General features: G+C 36.9%; 3 protein-coding genes across 6 annotated transcripts in view; all 3 read left to right on the top strand.

Moving 5' to 3' along the window:
* The first annotated feature begins 387 nt into the window (after window positions 1–387).
* Window positions 388–6,662, top strand: Wit (kinase protein wishful thinking). Of its 3 annotated transcripts, XM_078191982.1 has the most exons (12): window positions 388–571; window positions 661–869; window positions 1,478–1,771; window positions 1,887–1,989; window positions 2,059–2,256; window positions 2,332–2,568; window positions 2,651–2,806; window positions 2,878–3,060; window positions 3,129–3,298; window positions 3,373–3,769; window positions 3,844–4,062; window positions 4,153–6,662. In XM_078191982.1, the coding sequence occupies exons 3-12, from the start codon at window positions 1,592–1,594 to the stop codon at window positions 5,184–5,186; spliced, it is 2,877 nt and encodes a 958-aa protein (XP_078048108.1). In that variant the 5' UTR covers window positions 388–571; window positions 661–869; window positions 1,478–1,591; the 3' UTR covers window positions 5,187–6,662. The 3 variants fall into 3 exon arrangements, with proteins under 3 accessions (XP_078048108.1, XP_078048107.1, XP_078048109.1); XM_078191981.1 differs by lacking the exon at window positions 661–869; XM_078191983.1 differs by lacking the exons at window positions 388–571; window positions 661–869 and adding an exon at window positions 906–1,202.
* Window positions 6,663–8,000: 1,338 nt separating this feature from the next.
* Window positions 8,001–11,893, top strand: Mefg1 (mitochondrial translation elongation factor G 1). Its single transcript, XM_078191984.1, has 9 exons — window positions 8,001–8,594; window positions 8,710–8,865; window positions 8,926–9,424; window positions 9,525–9,786; window positions 9,859–10,030; window positions 10,099–10,389; window positions 10,552–10,755; window positions 10,822–11,133; window positions 11,411–11,893. The coding sequence occupies exons 1-9, from the start codon at window positions 8,520–8,522 to the stop codon at window positions 11,675–11,677; spliced, it is 2,238 nt and encodes a 745-aa protein (XP_078048110.1). The 5' UTR covers window positions 8,001–8,519; the 3' UTR covers window positions 11,678–11,893.
* A 280-nt stretch (window positions 11,894–12,173) lies between these two features.
* Lrch (Leucine-rich-repeats and calponin homology domain protein) overlaps window positions 12,174–17,521 on the top strand; it is a 40,063-nt gene continuing 34,715 nt past the window's right edge. For both annotated transcript variants that reach the window (XM_078192487.1, XM_078192486.1), the window contains exon 1: window positions 12,174–12,507. In XM_078192487.1, coding sequence (XP_078048613.1) covers window positions 12,321–12,507 — 187 coding nt within the window. In that variant the 5' untranslated portion in view covers window positions 12,174–12,320. The remainder of the gene's footprint in view (window positions 12,508–17,521) is intronic.

Consider the following 17,521-nt stretch of genomic DNA (forward strand, 5'->3'; position numbering starts at 1 on the left):
TTGGCTGCTTTCAATCCTATAAATTACATACGATAAAATTATAGCTGTTTGAAAAGTTACAATTAATTCATTACTTAACTAATTGATGATCTGTTCGTTTAATAATTAAATAAGCAATATAAAGAAATCGTTTATTTCTTGAGACAAAAATGGCGGCTGATTAAGTGCTTCGGTACGTAAATATTCTATGGTTTAATCCACAGAATGTGCAATCAATAATACATTTCAATCAAAATTCGTTAAAACAAAACGATGCGCATTATACAAATTTATTTATTCATTCAAATTTAATGATTCGAGTGTTCCATATCTAAAGTTGGTAGTACTACATAGACCGATAATGTTGTACCTCTGATACGAGATTGACATTTTACGTTGTCTTTGCGAACACGTGAATGAATTACAATTCAATGGATACGGTTTGTCTGTCAAATATCTGAACGTTGATACTGTATTTACTTTGAATATCTGTTACTAATCGTTCACGGATGTGTGCAATGATACTGTCGGTATCAAACCAAACTTCTCAAGATTCTCGACTAAGAAACTCGAGAAACCTGTCCAGAAAAATGTAAGTATACGTTTCTTTCAACGTTCGTGCAACATATCGTGCGATACTACTATTTTCTTTTTCATTTTCCTATTCTTAATTTTTTCCAGCATGTATCACGCTTCTTTTTATACGCGCGTACGGTGTATATCGCAGCGGAACAAGTTTAATATCGTTCCGATATTCGTACGGCATCATTCTTTCAGAGACTGCACCTCTTTCCTGTCATAATTGCCGCCGCTTTTATTTTTTACACAAAGATCCGATCTACAAACAACGTAATCCACCAAAATTTATCAACACTCGCGTCGTTAATCAAGTATCCTCTTTTTACAAAATATCAATTTTTAATATATTCACTTTCCTTGACTACTGCATCTAATTACTCTCTGACATTGATCAGTACTTAGATCTGCTCTATATGTCAATCTTATCTTTTTACAATATTTATTTATGCTATACTGTAAACATCTTTGTAACTCATAATATAATTTTAGATTAACTTGCATTATTTATCACATGTTTAGAATGTTATTTTATTTGTGTGACTAGAATTCAGTGGGAAGCTTGATCTATACAAATTTAAGTTTATTTCTACAAGTCAAAGTTCTGTCATTGTTGCTCGAGAAACTGCCATTGTCAATTGCTTATAGTATGTATAATAATTTATGCATATGTGCGACAAGAAATTTTAATGCAAGAGATTGTACAAACATATTAAGGAACTATTGTTTATTTATCCTTAAGAATTGGATTTGTATTAACCTTTTTTTTTGTTAAACTTTTCTTAATTATTGAGTTATCAAAGTTTGATTATATCTTTTTTTATAGTATGCATATAAGATTTTTTAGTATTAACTAATCTTTATTTATTATGTTTCTTATCAATTTTATAATAAATGCATTTATATTTTGTGTAATGAACAGATGAGCAAAGCCTACACATGGCAGTAGTATATGTTGATGTAATCAAAGATGCCACTTCTTAAGGATCAACGCTTCTGTTGAAGTGTTTGAGCTCAAGAGGTCTGCTAAGGCACAATGAAAGCCATTGTATCAATTACATTGATCGTGCTACTGTGTGGGATAAATTCAGCACCCATTAATGCCATTCGAATATGTGCCAGCAGAAAGAAAAATATTGAAAATCTTTCTTTAAAACAACATATACCCAGTGTACCTGAAAATATACCCAACGACAGTAATGTAGTTCATACCATAGTAAGTTAAAAATATATGTCCTGTATCATAAGAGTATACTTTTGTAAGTAAACTGAAAATTTTACCATACCCTTAATGTTAAGTATATTAAAGTGTATTAATTTATTCTTTATAGCCAGATGACAATATTAAATATGATAAATGTACTAATTTCTGCCATGCACTATGGCAAGAAGACAAGACTGCAAATGGAACACAAATAATCATTTTATCCCAAGGTACTTGGAATATTTTTTTCTTTACATAATAAATTTCTTTACATAAATCATGTTTTTTTAATCGTTTAGGTTGCTGGAAACAGTCCGGTGAACAAAAATGTGAAACTTCAGAATGTATTGCTCTTCAACGTTCTACCAAAGCATTGAACAACACAAAATTTTGTTGTTGTAATGGAGACTATTGCAATCTCAATATTAACAGCACTAACATCTTGTACTCTGAAAACAAAGTGCACAACTCTATTACCACAGAAAATAATCAACCAAGTAAGATTAATGCAGGAAGAATACTATGTAGCATTTATTAAATTACCAATACATCTAATATTTCATTTGTTTCAGCAACTGAGTATTTGGAACAATCAGATTCTAGAAAGTTAATGTTCATCATAACAATTTCCCTGGTTTGCATATTGATAATAATATTCATTTTAGGATTAATGGTATATCGCATGTACCATATGAATATGTTAGCAAGATTAGGAAAACCACTGTCATATACAGATCAGTTCTTAGATAGTACAGCTTTGAGAACTGGTACTTACACAGTAGATCATTTAAAACTTACGACGATTGTGGGTATGTCCTTTATAAAGTAAATGATATTAAATACATGTTCTTATAAACTAGTTTTATAAAAACTTTTTTTTACCTTTTATAGGACAAGGACGGTATGGTTCAGTATGGCAAGGCAGTATGGGTGATCAAGATGTTGCTGTAAAAATATTCCCTTCTCATTATCGTAATTATTTCCAAAACGAACGGGATACTTATTGCCTTCCCTTCATGGAACATCCATCTTTACTAAGCTATTATGGTATTACTTGACAAGATTCTTTTTTTACCTCATCCGCTAAAGTATCGCTAGAAGTATTTATTGATTTTCAGGTGTGGATGAAAGAGTAAGCATGGAAGGCAGTGTTGAATATCTTTTGGTACTTAGTTTTGCACCAGGTGGTACTTTGACGGATTTCTTAAGAACACATACAATCGATTGGCCCACATTTTGTAAAATGGGTCTCTCTATGGTAAAAGGACTTGCTTACTTACATACTGATATACACAAAGGTGGTAAGTACACCATAAAAAGAATATTCCTCTAGTATGTCAAAGAACATTTTTAACTATTAACTTTACAGATAAGTTTAAGCCTTGTATCGCGCACAGAGATATCAACTCGAGAAATATATTAATCAAAGCCGATGGTACTTGTTGTATATGCGATTTGGGATTGGCAGTACAAATTTCTGGTTCTAAATACTATTCTAACGGAGAGGAACAGCACGCGGAAATAAAATCAATCAACGATGTAAGACAATGACATATAACTTTGTATTAATTTTCCCCAATGCGGGACAATTAATAATACCAATTCTTAATTAGGTCGGCACATTAAGATACATGGCACCGGAAGTATTGGAAGGTGCCGTTAATTTACGAGATTGCGAAAGCTCTTTGAAACAGATAGACGTTTACGCAATGGGTTTAGTATTGTGGGAATTAGTATCAAGATGTTCAGATATTTACATGCCAGGTTCAGAGATAACCACGTACAGACAGCCGTACGAAAAGGAGATTGGACTCCATCCGACATTCGAACAGATGCAAGTGTTAGTTTCGCGTAATAAGGCTAGACCTCTGCTAGAGGGTAGTTTAGTAGACAGACCAGGAGTACGTTTGATCAGGGAAACAATGGAAGACTGCTGGGACGCAGACGCGGAAGCACGGTTAACCGCTTTATGTATAGAAGAACGTCTTTCAGAGCTACAATCTCATCGTGGTACGTTTCATTCTGTGATTATAGTATGCAAGTATGATTACAGACTGTTGACAAAAAAATGTATGAACTTTCAGTGACTATGCACTTCACAGATGGGAGTCCAATGGTTAATTCCCATTGCACCCTAGTGCCTTCAACTACAAACAGTCTTTACAGCGAAACGTCTCATCACGATAACATTCATGTCGGTCATTTATCATTACACATGGTACAAGATAATACAAGTAACGATGGTATTGTTGAAAACTTAGTAACATTGTCGCCTTCTGAAAGTATCGTTCATGAGCATAGTTGTAAGTAACGATCACGATTGAAAATAATTTATTGTCGATTCCAATTGACAATAGAATTTTTTATTTAACTGATCTGTTTTTGCGTTTCAGTTAAAAATTCAAATGAAGTAGCAATATACAACCACGCTCAGACACTTCAGCCTTATCAAGGACGAAACCCGTGCATGGAAAGGAACTTAATGTTACAATCGGACTCGTTTGAAGAGTTAGGCTGTAACGGTAACGTATTAGTGGACAAGTCTATGAAACATGCTTGCAACGATCAATATAAAATAGTATCGGAGGCACAAGGACTTGTTTCTCATGATTACTTAAGCCAACACACGACTCAGTTGACACAGCTGAGACCGGCAACGCCTATACCGTACGTTCAAAACGTGATTTCCGACGATGGTACTACGGCATATGGCAAACGTAAACAAACAAACATGCATGAAGTGTGCGCGCAAGAAAGTCCAAGAAAGAAATTGTTCGGATGGCCGAACCTGAAGAAACTGCTCGTTAATAAGAAGATGCATACGTACAATAAATACCAAATAGACAGGGAAGATTCAAAATCGAATTTACTGTCGAAACAGAACGTGCAAATCAAAACAGTCGAGACGAACGTGACGATATCTCCAGGAGGAAAGTATGTGAACGGTATTATTTCCAAGACACCGGCGACTAACATTCCATTGGACAAGAATGACAAAAATGCTGTGCAAATTGGCAAACAGAAGCTAGATAATGATAACAACACGAATACACGACCATCTAGTCTGCCTCTTGTTAATTTAAGAAACAAAAAGAGCGAAAATAATCTGAGCAGACAGGAGAGCATCGACAAATTCAACGAAGTTTTTAATGTGGGGTCGAACCTGAATGTGTTAAAAGATCCGCACATGAGAATAAAGACGCCAGGGGATTTGCCACCCTCTGTAAGAAAGATTCGCGGTCGTGGACAATCAACAGCAAGATTTTCTCTCTACGACGACCGAATGATGTGCAATATTTTGAGCGAAGAAGATGACCGTAGTGATAAAGCCATTTGGAACTCCGTGCCGTTTGGTATGGATTTCGGCGACAACGACGACAAACATTCGCCGACTAAACTTAGTACCAAAAATGTTACTTGCTTTTAATCGGATATTACACTAACGTATTTGTAAAGGTCTTTAATTGTAAGAATAATAATAGCTGTAGTTTGACTCCAGCATAAATATAATGTATGTACAGAAAAGAAAATTTATAAGAATAAGACAGATTTTATACTCTTTACGAAAACACATTATCAACATTCAAGTATTGAAACAAATAAAAAGAATAATGAAATGCAAAATACAAGCAGTAAATACTGGAATATCATTGAGGGGTTGGGACACCGTAGAAGGCCAATACAGTAGGCTATTTATAGAAATTTCTGAGAAACTTACACGTAATATAAAAAGTTCATTAAAAAAGATATATCCGAAAATAAATTTTCATCGGAATACCTTTGAATTCTATTTTCAAGAGTTAAAATTAATATTTTAACCAAAGTTATTAAAATTTTACAGTGTCCTAACTCCTCGAGACGTTGAAAGCGGTATTCCATATGTTATGCTAATTATTTAACCCTTGCAAGTATATTTTGTGCTTATAAGATCTTTTGATTCAAAGTCAGAACATACATAAAGGAACTATGTTTACCCGGTGTGATTAAACAGCTATTTATAAATGTTATGTATGTTAGTATGTTCGAATTAGTAGCACGGAGTTCATTAGAAACGTATTTTGATAAATGTAATGTGTGTAAATCACGATTCTCCATTGTCCGCATGTATTTAAATTGGATGTTCATGGTTCAATGAATTATGCACGATTGATCAAAGACAATCCAGTAAAGATATTCATCAAAATATTAATTACTGTTGTCTATGTTTTGGAAAAAAGAGATTCAAGATATATCAATGGTCATAATAGTTCTCCACACTATTTCTAGTAACCAAATAAAATAATCGTGATGAAGTCGACATCTGTTATGATGAAATATTTACGTCAGGTTTCATCTTTTAAGAAACAGATTCTAATATCATTTATTATATATTATTCGTTTCATAGTCTCTTGAATTTCCTTTGGACTTTATAAAATGCATAATGTATTTTTAAACATGTATTTCGAGCCTAACAAAAAGAATTTTTAAGATATTAAAGTAATATTTGTGCCGGTTTACTTATTTCATAAAAGACCGTTTTACTAATACAATTACATACTTGATAAGTTTCTCAAAAAAGACAAATATGTTATTGACAATATATTGTGAAGCGTATTTGGATGAAGTAAGTCTTATTGTTTAAGAAGAATGTGTAAAAATGAATTTTATGCTTGAGCACAAAATATAATTGTTTAAGTTCTATGATGTTTGTACTTCCCAGCCTTGTAAGCTCAATGTAAATATTTGTAGCATAAAAGGACAGTTTAATAAGTTAGTTAAAGTAAGCTTGTTGCGTTTTATTTTGTTAAAATTGTAAAATTCCTGTGTTTGCGATATGCACTATTTTATGTTAAGACAAACCCTTGAATAAGGATATTACAAAAAAATAATAAAATATATATGATTAAGGGATTCACAATAAACCATTCTTTTGTAGAACCAGTTTTATCTTTTTTAAATCCTAAATTTGGCGGTTCTTGGCAGAAGTACATAATATCGTTTATGGTCGGCTATATTCATCATAATTCATATCAGCTACATTCTGTATGTACAGTACTGCCTCTCCATGTTTGCCCATGCCAGGGGCAAAAAAGCTCAGAAATTTGAGGTATGGTACAAAAACTGTCTTTTTCTGATTGGTTGATGCTTCGTAGCTAAGCAGTGCTGTCCTTATAGTTTTAGACAAAGAGAGGAAGTAGCGAGTAAGCAAGAGAGAACGACATCAGCACAATACAAGCAAAACCAGTCACACCGACACCAACGTAGCTTGTCTCCCTTTACCATGCTTGCGGTTTCACTCTTTTTGCGCATCATACTACATCTACTTTAATTTCTTTTTATTTATCGAAATTTTATTTTCAATTACAACATGAAATTATCTTTTAGAAATAAAAATTAATATTTTTGTTTGCTTCACTTCTGTTACCTTCCTTTGCCGCTGTTGCTGCCACTGCTTCTTCTCCCCTGTTTTCATTTGTTTCTTCGTACTTCTTTCCTTATTTGTAGTATTCTCAATTTTACGAGTACAGTGACCGCATATTTATTGCAAGGTATATTGTATATTTTTCAATAATTCGTGTTTTTCGTTTGAATTCAATTATCATTTCTTTTCCTTCTCAAGTAAATTTTGTTCACATTCATCGAAACAGATTTATTTCGAAGAATTATTTGAAACTAATAACTCTTTTTAACTAGGATTTTCAGATTCTTTATTTTCAGGTTAATACAACGGATGTAAATAAAGCGCAGATGGATACATCCGCGACTTGTAATAGCATTGCGAAATAATCCCGCGTTGTTTTAGTTCATTTTGAACAAAGATCAAAATTAGAGTCGCGAATAGAACAGCCACGGCTTGCCTTTGAATTAATTTCAAAATCAGTGTTGCGAGAAAATCGTGTCGCGAAAAGTGTTAATATGTTGCATTTTGCGTTAGAGTTGCGAAATAAATGAATGTCACACCGCGAATAAGCCGCTGCAACACGCTCGACGATGTCCCTGTTAGCGTCGCGTAGATAAAAATCAAAGTGCTTGGGACTCGTTATTTTCAGGTTTAAGAAATTAATATCAACATTAACAATACACTGTCCCGTTTCTTTTGAGATGTTTAACTTTAAATTTTCTAGTTAAGTGTTGCGAAAAAACGGTTCGCGTTTCCTTTAGTCATTTGACTCCCTATTCTAACTCTACTTGAAAAATATAATTATTGCATGGATTTATTTTATTTTACTCCTTTCTGATCATAAACAATGTTATTATGCTGCGTTCATTGATTATTAGTTTATAGGAATTTAATTGTGCTTCTTAATAGGAATGTGGTGATATGTGTCGTTACTGGATATAACCTTAGCTTTTATATTGAGCATGTTAGAAAGGTACAGCATTCATATTCATAGTTAGGATGCGTGGTAGTTTATCGCTGACAAAAAGTACAAGTCGAATATCGCGCCGAGTTTTTAGATGGAGTCTAGATAAACGGATGCGCGAAAAGAGTGAGATCGCAAGCAAGGATGATTGAGATGGCCTAGGATTTTCATTCGTGTTGATACTCATGCATAGAGCCAGTTACTTTCGTTCTGTCTCTCTTGATTATCTCCTATTCTGTTTCTAAACCAACTGCGTGAAGCTGGATGCGTAACAAAATGGTGGGGATAAAAAAGCACAATATGGTGTGATAGAAATGGCTCGATATACCGTAGTAGCAAGTGGTAATGAGTAAACTTTAAAATAAAACTAATAGACTTGTTGTTGTGAGTACAGTCAAGAAACAAATTAATTATCATGACTATTGTAACAATTTTAAGACATAAGACCAATTTAAACATGTTGTCACGGGTGCATTCACACGTTTTTAAGGTAACTATGATAACCTATAAAATTTAGATTACAAAATGGCTATAGAATTAAACAATATGTAATTATGTATAATATATAGGTATTGACACCATTTAACTTTGTTTTGTACTCGTAGAGTTCCCGATGTTTTTCAAAGTTTGCGCAACATGCTGAGCATAAAGAGTTAGACAAAATTAGGAACATCGGTATATCTGCTCATATTGATTCCGGAAAAACTACGTTAACTGAACGTATATTATTTTACACTGGCAGAATTTCTGAAATGCACGAGGTGAGGAAAAATAGTCTACGTAAAATTGATATACTTCTACTTCATTCATTTGTAAAATAGGTGAAAGGTAGAGATAATGTTGGAGCAACAATGGACAGCATGGAATTGGAAAGGCAAAGAGGCATCACCATTCAGTCAGCTGCAACTTATACATTGTGGAAAGATTACAACATTAATATCATTGATACTCCTGGTCACGTAGATTTTACAGTAGAGGTAGAAAGAGCTCTGAGAGTCTTAGACGGAGCTATACTTGTATTGTGTGCTGTGGGAGGTGTTCAGTCTCAAACAATGACTGTAAATAGACAAATGAAGAGGTACAATGTACCTTGCCTAGCATTTATTAACAAACTGGATAGATTAGGTGCAAATCATAAGAGAGTAATAAATCAGATGCGGGGTAAATTGAACCATAATGCTGCATTTCTACAGTTACCCATTGGTTTAGAGAGTAACTGTAAAGGAATAGTAGATATTGTTTCTCAAAAAGCACTATACTTTGAGGGAGAATATGGTGAAGTTGTGAGAGAAGATGAAATTCCAGCAGATATGAGAGCAGGTAATGGATAGGTATAGATATAATGATTATATAAAACAGTTATTTTGTGATTGTATAATAATATCACTGCAACTGATCTTACATATATCTGTCTACATAGAGGCAAACGATGGTAAACAAGAATTAATCGAGCATTTGAGCAATGTTGATGAAAAGTTGGGCGAAATGTATCTAAATGAAGTCCAGATACCTGAAAAAGACATTAAAGATGCTATTAGAAGAAATTGTATAAAAAGAACTTTCACACCCGTTCTAGTTGGAACCGCTTTAAAGAATAAAGGTGTTCAACCATTGCTGGATGCAGTTCTAGATTATTTACCAAACCCTGCCGAAGTCGAAAATTATGCACTTCAGCAGACCAGGTATTTTTATGCACTCTATACTTTCTCACAAGTTGTTGATTTCATTTTACTACATCTATCTCCGATTTACAGTAACGAGACTGTTAAAGTTCTCTTAAAATCTGAAAGAAACAACAAGAACCCATTTCTCGGATTAGCATTTAAATTGGAAGCTGGTAGGTTTGGCCAGCTAACTTATTTCCGTTGTTACCAAGGAAAGTTGTGCAAGGCAGATACTTTATACAACACGAGAACGGGTAGAAAGGTTGTCAATTAAAAGTAGTATACCTATTGATTAGCAATAAGTATTTCTATTAATATATTGTTCCGCAGGTCCGAGTACAAAGATTAGTACGACTTCACGCGAATCAAATGGAAGATGTAGACACTGTTTATTCTGGAGATATTTTCGCAGTGTTCGGTATAGACTGCGCATCAGGAGACACATTTACCAGCACTCCTGATTCTAAAATATCAATGGAGTCTATTTACGTACCTGACGCCGTAGTATCTATGTCCATCAATCCAAAAAACACAAAAGACAGAGACAACTTTGTAAAAGGTATTTCAAGATTTACCAAAGAGGATCCCACCTTCAGATTCGAGTACAATACAGACAACAAGGTAACTTATTCAAGTTTTATTACGCATGCTGAGTCATTTAACTGCATCACCTAGAACCAAAACAAATTGCTTTCATACAACAAATAGTTTACAAATGAACTTAGGTTAAAATATCTGACTAATTTTATGGGCTCTGGTTTAAAAGATAATTGTATAATTTAGGAATCCATTGTTTCGGGAATGGGGGAGTTACACCTGGAGATCTATGGGCAAAGATTGGAGCGGGAATTTAATTGTCCCATTATCCTTGGAAAGCCGAAGGTTTCTTTCCGCGAAACATTACGTGAACCGTATGAATTCGACTATCTCCATAAAAGACAGTCTGGTGGTGCTGGCCAGTTTGGCCGTGTTATTGGAATAATAGAGGTATTTCGGGCGATCTACATTATGTTCATTCATGGAATGCGACATCACACAGCTATGTTGTTTCAGCCACTTCCAGCCGATCAAAACACTCAATTGGAGTTCAGGGATGAAACAGTAGGAACAAACGTACCTAAACCATATATTCCCGGCGTGGAGAAGGGCTTCAGGAACATGTGCGAGCATGGACAACTGTCTGGTCACAAAGTGGCAGGTGTTAGATTCAGATTAATCGATGGTATGCATCACTGTGTTGATTCTTCTGAGTATGCATTCGTCTTAGCCGCTGAGGGTGCGATGAAGGACGCGTTCCGAGAAGGATCCTGGCAGATATTGGAACCGATTATGTTGGTAGAAGTGAATGCCCCACTGGAGTTTCAGGTAAGAGTAATTTTACTAGACACTGGATTTTGTGAGCTTGTAGCAAAAATGAGTACGTAGAATACGAACCTTTAAAGACTTTCAAAGAAGTTAAGAACATTGTCATACTATTATTGATATATTGACGTCATTAACTAGAGAAACGCACGTTTTGATAACTTCTGTTTGTTACATTCAACACAGAAACATTTTATTTCATAAAAAGTCTGCAGCCTAATAATTATTAGACGGTAAGAATAGGAAATATATACAATAATATATTTCGTTGTCGGTACAGGGAATGATCGTGGGTCAAATATCGAAACGCGGTGGCATAGTGATTAACACTGACGCGGCCGAAGGATGGTTTACTCTAACCGCTGAAGTAGGATTGAACGACATGTTCGGTTACTCTGCAGAATTAAGATCAACCACACAAGGAAAGGGAGAATTTACCATGGAATATTGCAGATACAATCCTTGTTTGCCAAACGTGGAACAAGAATTAATAAGACAGTATCAGATAGCAAACAATATTCAAGTCGACGCGCAGGTGAACAATTAACGAACATACGCGTTCTAGTAGAATTAAAAATCAAATCCACTTTGTATGATGTAGAATTATGCGATATGACTGAATGTAATTTGTAAATATAGGTATATTTGTAACATTCATTAGCAAACGCAATGTAAATCTTATACATCTCAACCCGGAGCTGGATCTCCGTTCATTACAAAATTGACTACTAAAATATAAACGAATCATTAATTTTGTTTAGTTCTTACGATATTGCAGAGTTTCTGTTTGTTTCTTCCTTTTTGCACACTTCGTTGAACTGGCAAAATGATTAATATGAAAGGAATAGACTTGATAACGAAAAGAGAACCTTTCGAAGATTATCACTTTCAAGAATGGTGGAGAATTTTAAATGTCGATTGTTGCGATTCTCGAACGCGGATGAGGTTCGATAAGTTTCAAAATGGCGTCAGATTGGCGGCGCTGCGGTCGAATGCGCCGATGCACGTTCCATCGGCTGGTGAATCAGTAGCGCAGGAGCGAGCATTGGGGAAGGATTGGTGTGCGTTTAGTGTCTTTTTTTGTTTGCGAGGAATTCTTGCCTCGTTGAGAAGACGAGGAGAATATTCGTTAGGGGAGGAGAATATTCGCTGCCGTGCTTCCGCGTGTGTACGTGCCCAAAAAATGTAATATGGCGATGGTCGCGTCAAACATGAGCGGCCACATACAGAAGCAGCTCACCAGAAGCCTCGAGCGAATCCTGGAGGAAGCGCACTTGAGCGGCGAGCTCAAGCTCAGCGGCCGGAAGCTTAAGGATTTCCCGAAAGTCGGCAAAACTGCCTCCAGCAAGTACAATTTGCAGGACACAGTCTTCGCCGGTGAGTACCTTCAGTCCGTTGCTCGATTCTTATTAACCTGATGGTGAGTTTAACTCATCGCGTATCCCCCAATTCCCCAACAACTTTTCGCTTGCCCACATCGTTATTCCAAAATTCCTACTCTTATTTATGTCATCTACAGCTTTTATGTTATGCTAAGCAGTTTCGAAAACACGTTTACCGCGGTGTAAATCACTGCGTTAACTGTAAAACTCCTAACACAGTATAACTGTAAAACTCGTAAAAATTCGAGGTGATCAAATGATAGAAGCCGCAATCTTTGGGTATATTGTCAACACATTGGTTGATTGAAAGATTTCGATCTTTCGATTCTCACAATCGACGGCAGTTAATTATGATTAGTTTTACCGATTAATACAGTTAACTCAAATACTGTAATTGACAATCGATGCATTGAATATGGACCAATAATTGTCAAGGATTTCGAAAGATGTGGCTTGGCGTGGTGTGCTCCGTTCCAAAAGAAACCTGTTCGATCGAATTTTTTGTTCTTTTATTATTCTAATCCTGCGATCGTGGGGCATGACTAAAAAGGATCGAGGGGGACACCTGCGTACATTCTACACCCGCCGCAACGTATCCGGGGCGGTATCAAGGCTGGACTTAACTGCAAACTTAACCTGAAATATTTGTGTTTATGTGACGTTTACGTGTGTACAGTGTGCCAAGTGCTGGACTGCGTGAACCGTGTAGCATTCATTATTGTTTGCGTATTCACGTGTTTCAATCCCGTTATTATGGTACGTTAGAAACTTAAAAATAAAAATACGGAATTCTTTTTATGATTTCAACGTCCATTTAAATCTCTTAAAGTAAAATCCAAGTGTTTCAAGCCCTTGTTTGACGTGTTTATACATTCTTAAGGAATGCAGCCGAATTATTTAGTTTCTTGTAAGTATCGTAATTAGCTAAATACTGGGTAAGTTCAATTTTTCATTTGACGATCTTCACCGCCGTCACATGGACAATCGCATTCTCGTTTGTTGCCTTGACAATAAACTGAGGAAAACAAACGAATGGGAATAGGAAACGTAGCTTTCCGGAAACATATACATACCGCCGTCCTAGGTCTCGGTGACAGTCGCGAGAACGTGTGTGTCGATCGTGCAACGACCACTGGGAAACTTTGAGAGTTACATAATTCGAGTGCATCTGCATATTTACGGTGCAATGCTCTGAGAACGATTTGTATACAAGCTTTTTTACTAGAGTCTAATATAAAGTAAAACGTCTGCTATTCATTGTTGAAAAAATTGATTCGAGTGCTGAAACAACTTAAATAAATGAAGCTCCCTGTGAACCTCGAAATTGGAGGGAAATGTGAAGTTTGAAATGAAACGTGGAATTTTATCAAACTAGATACATTTTGATAATCCTAGGAATTGTCTATGTACGTTAATAAACGTTATTTTATTTGTGAAGTACGACATTTTGTATTACTCCTTATTTCACTGAACTTGAAAATATTTCAAGCGAACTATTTTTACTGCGAAATTATGTTTCTTGAAAGACTAGCGAATTTTTGGAACGAGGATTTAAAAAATTACCGGAGTATCAGGGAGGGAATATTAATAGAATTATATATACAAACTATTTGTGCACTTAAGTAACTTCATCTGTCATTTCTGAAAGATACGATATTCGACAGTGTTAAGAATCAAATCGAGCGAATTTGTTTTTTTACAGAAAACGTGTGCATCTTCAAAGAATCGTCCATTAGTTAGACAATCTAGAATAAGTTTCCTGCTGGAAGTGCAAGGTTCAAAGGCAGGTTGTTGATCTTATTCTCGATTCCCATGATGGAAAGGTGACCGATAAATATACGAGCAGCCCATCGTGCTATTAATAACGTTGCGCCGTATCGTACTTTCTTTTTTTTCTCGGGATGTTCGTTGGACCCCGATTTCCCTTTTACGGGGAGCAGTCGGGTAGAAGGGCGCAGCGTGCAGCGGTAATTCGTTTTGCATGGCCAGAGACTCTCATTCCGCTGCGAGGCTTATCTTGACACGCCCGATGTTTCCTGTTGCTAAGATAGCCCTGTGTTCGACAGTTGCCAGTGATACCGGCAACAGGAGGAAGATTCACGTGCGCAGAATCGCGAGAACTCTTCCAACTGTCGATAATCTTGTCGATGAGCGTCAGCCGCGGTCTGGTTGATCGAGAAAACAATCGCGACAAGACAGCGAGAATCAGAAACAGCTTAGGGTGCGATTTGGTAAAATGCAGAACACGATTTGGTTAACTCATTGTTTCCCAACGTGGACGTTACTATCAAGCACAGAAAGGTTTCAGGGGGTTGCTAGGCTGCTGTTAGGATTTTTTTAACTATTCAATTTTTCAAATAAAAAAATATAGAAGGTGTTAATATTTCAAGTTATTTGATCTTATCCATTGTTAATTTAAGTATGCGAGATTTTTAAATTGCATGCATAACTGCATTTGGAAAGTATGATGACATTGATGAAAATGAATTTGGAAAGGGGTTGAGAGCCATAAGGGATAGGGGATTATGACTTAACGCGTCTGCTACCAGCATCAAATCAAGTCAAACTTTACGCCAGTTGCTTTTATCATTGAACTATAAGTGCTCGAGCAATCTGATGTTAACGAAATTCTTTCTTTGAGTATAAACTATTGAACATTTTCCAGATCTTGGACATTTTCTAGCTGTTCTACATTTTCTAGATTTTGAACATTTCCATCGAGCTAATCGTCATAGAAATATCGTCTAAGATAAATATTCCTCGTTATGCCATTGATGACACGACTCATCGTCCCACTATCTCGTCTCCATCGGCAACACGATTACGATTTATCGAGACAGGGAACACCATCGCGGGAATCACAAATATTTTCCATTGCTATCAACGAACCTGAGTCAACGGCGCAATTGAAACGACAAAACTGACAGTACAACAGTCCAGCACGGCAAGGAAGTCAAACGGAGTGGTTCAACGTCGACGCGAGCCGGTCGCATTCCTCGCGTTCGGGAATGCCAATCGATTTCTTGCCAGACGGAACGTCTTAGACCTCGTCTAGAAGACTATCAAACATTCATACACATTTTCTGTCCGTAAAAAGAAATGTCCGTAATACGGATCGTTGATAAATTCTAGTATCCGCTGGAATTTTTATCCATGTCTCAAGGATATCGATGTCTCATCCAGATACCTAACTCAACCTTTCTGTTGACACTGGGACCTGGCAGATAAGGCAGAGTAGCTAATTTTAGATGCAGTCGTTTCATTGTCTATGCAACACAATTTTTATCTGATTTATAATATTGACTACACTTGTTAATCTAATTTAATTTGTGGTAGTCTTGCGGTGGTCGTTTAGCAGTTACTTAAGTGACTTAACCAATTACCTTGCACCCAAGTTATATGGAATGCCACAATTCTTCGTTTAAGAATGTGTTTTTGAAGAAAGAGATTACTGTGATGAGGTCCAGTTCTGTAGCTGTGAGGGGAACGACGAAATTACTTTGGCTTTGCGAGATTTTCGCGAGAGATTTGGAACGATTATTCATCAGTCATTCAATCGACTCAACAACAGTTACTCTGCAACCGCGTGATATCGACTCTGAAATTTCGAAAACTATGAAAACTGTGGCGCAATTTGCCTTTCGTCGTCGTTTCTTTGCGTCGCGTCGGTCGTTCGTCCGCAACAATGGCCGCAGTTTTTCTGCGGCGCATCGAACCCACGAGTTTCTCCGGTGAATGGAAACAGTGGGCTCGCGAAACTCGCTTGGAACTCCGTACTGAAAAGCCTGGCAAGCCGAGATCGCGCAATTTTCGTTCCCGGCGTGCTCCTCGTGGTTCTCTTCTCCTCCCGTTTGTCTATTTTCCGATCCGGCATAATACAGATCCCTCGGCGAACTGACCTGGGGTTCCTTAATGAAGTTACGTCCCCATGCGCCGTCGTCGAGGAAGAAAGTCCCCGGAGCCACGCTCCGATAACGCTCAAACGGAATTGTAACGGGCGCAAAAGTTCCCTTTCACTGGCGATCATCCCTCGGGATAGAGGGCTGCTACGAAATTGCCTCGTCCCCTCGGCCTCGCCGGAAGAATCGCCATCGAAAACCGATAAACCGTGGACGGCCAGGATGAAACGTCGCGGCGATTATTTGTTTCTTTGCGCCGCGTCGGCGAGAGTAATCACGGGCCCACCGTGATTAACATTCGCCTGGACGAGCAGCGACATTAATTTCCCCGAGTTTCCTGGATTTTCGATGGCTCCGCGGCATGATTGAAAGCCTCTGTTGGCGTATTAAAATCACCAGTTCCAATTTGCTCGGGGCTATCATATCGCGATCAATCTCAGAGAGAGAGAGAGAGCCCGGGCTAGAGATAGCTATGTCGGAACTAATGCTAGAATAACTAAAGCTGCGAGCTTGAGGCGTCTTGCAATTACGGTAACTGCAGAAATGCGTTTATTGAAATTCTATCAATTTTCACTTAAATATGAACGGTGCAATTTGTTAAGTACAGCAAAGATATGATATTGACGTTTGGTTTAGTTATTGAAAATTATTAGAGCAATCGTTTTTGTCGAAATATTTTCCTTGATCATTCAGTAAGTTGAGTGCTGAAAATCAAGCCTCAAAGATCCTGCAAAGTCCGAGCAATTTAATCGATAACACTGAATCTAGAAATTTATTATTGAACATCGTGAGTGACATTTTTATTCTTTCGCATTAGAATATGTTAAAGCAAATATGGATTTTGAAAATGAGTCAAGAATGAATGTCACACATCTGCGATCAACGCGGCACTCGGCATGTTAAACACAGTTTCGTCGCGTATCTCGAGTTACCGTCCTAAAATGGTGCACACCTATTATTCTCGGCCATATCGGAGGCCCTTAAGGTTTTATGAAAATTGTAGTCTTGATGGTTCGCTAGTTTTCCATCGCAGTAAAGGGAAATTGGCTGGACAGGCTCGAACGAGCACGGAAAAACCGGCGGAAGCCATTACGAATGCCACCAGAGTGT

Source organism: Augochlora pura, chromosome 10 (assembly GCF_028453695.1).
Source record: "Augochlora pura isolate Apur16 chromosome 10, APUR_v2.2.1, whole genome shotgun sequence".
In the NCBI taxonomy this organism is placed as follows: domain Eukaryota; kingdom Metazoa; phylum Arthropoda; class Insecta; order Hymenoptera; family Halictidae; genus Augochlora; species Augochlora pura.

Excerpts from the sequence above, each read along its gene's own strand:
- Wit (XM_078191982.1), top strand. The coding sequence starts at position 1,592 with ATGAAAGCCATTGTATCAATTACATTGATCGTGCTACTGTGTGGGATA. Across the intron at positions 2,257-2,331 it reads CACAGAAAATAATCAACCAA|CAACTGAGTATTTGGAACAA; the intron begins GTAAGATTAATG and ends CATTTGTTTCAG. Across the intron at positions 3,061-3,128 it reads TACTGATATACACAAAGGTG|ATAAGTTTAAGCCTTGTATC; the intron begins GTAAGTACACCA and ends TTAACTTTACAG.
- Mefg1 (XM_078191984.1), top strand. The coding sequence starts at position 8,520 with ATGACTATTGTAACAATTTTAAGACATAAGACCAATTTAAACATGTTG. Across the intron at positions 9,787-9,858 it reads TATGCACTTCAGCAGACCAG|TAACGAGACTGTTAAAGTTC; the intron begins GTATTTTTATGC and ends TCCGATTTACAG. Across the intron at positions 10,031-10,098 it reads ACACGAGAACGGGTAGAAAG|GTCCGAGTACAAAGATTAGT; the intron begins GTTGTCAATTAA and ends ATTGTTCCGCAG.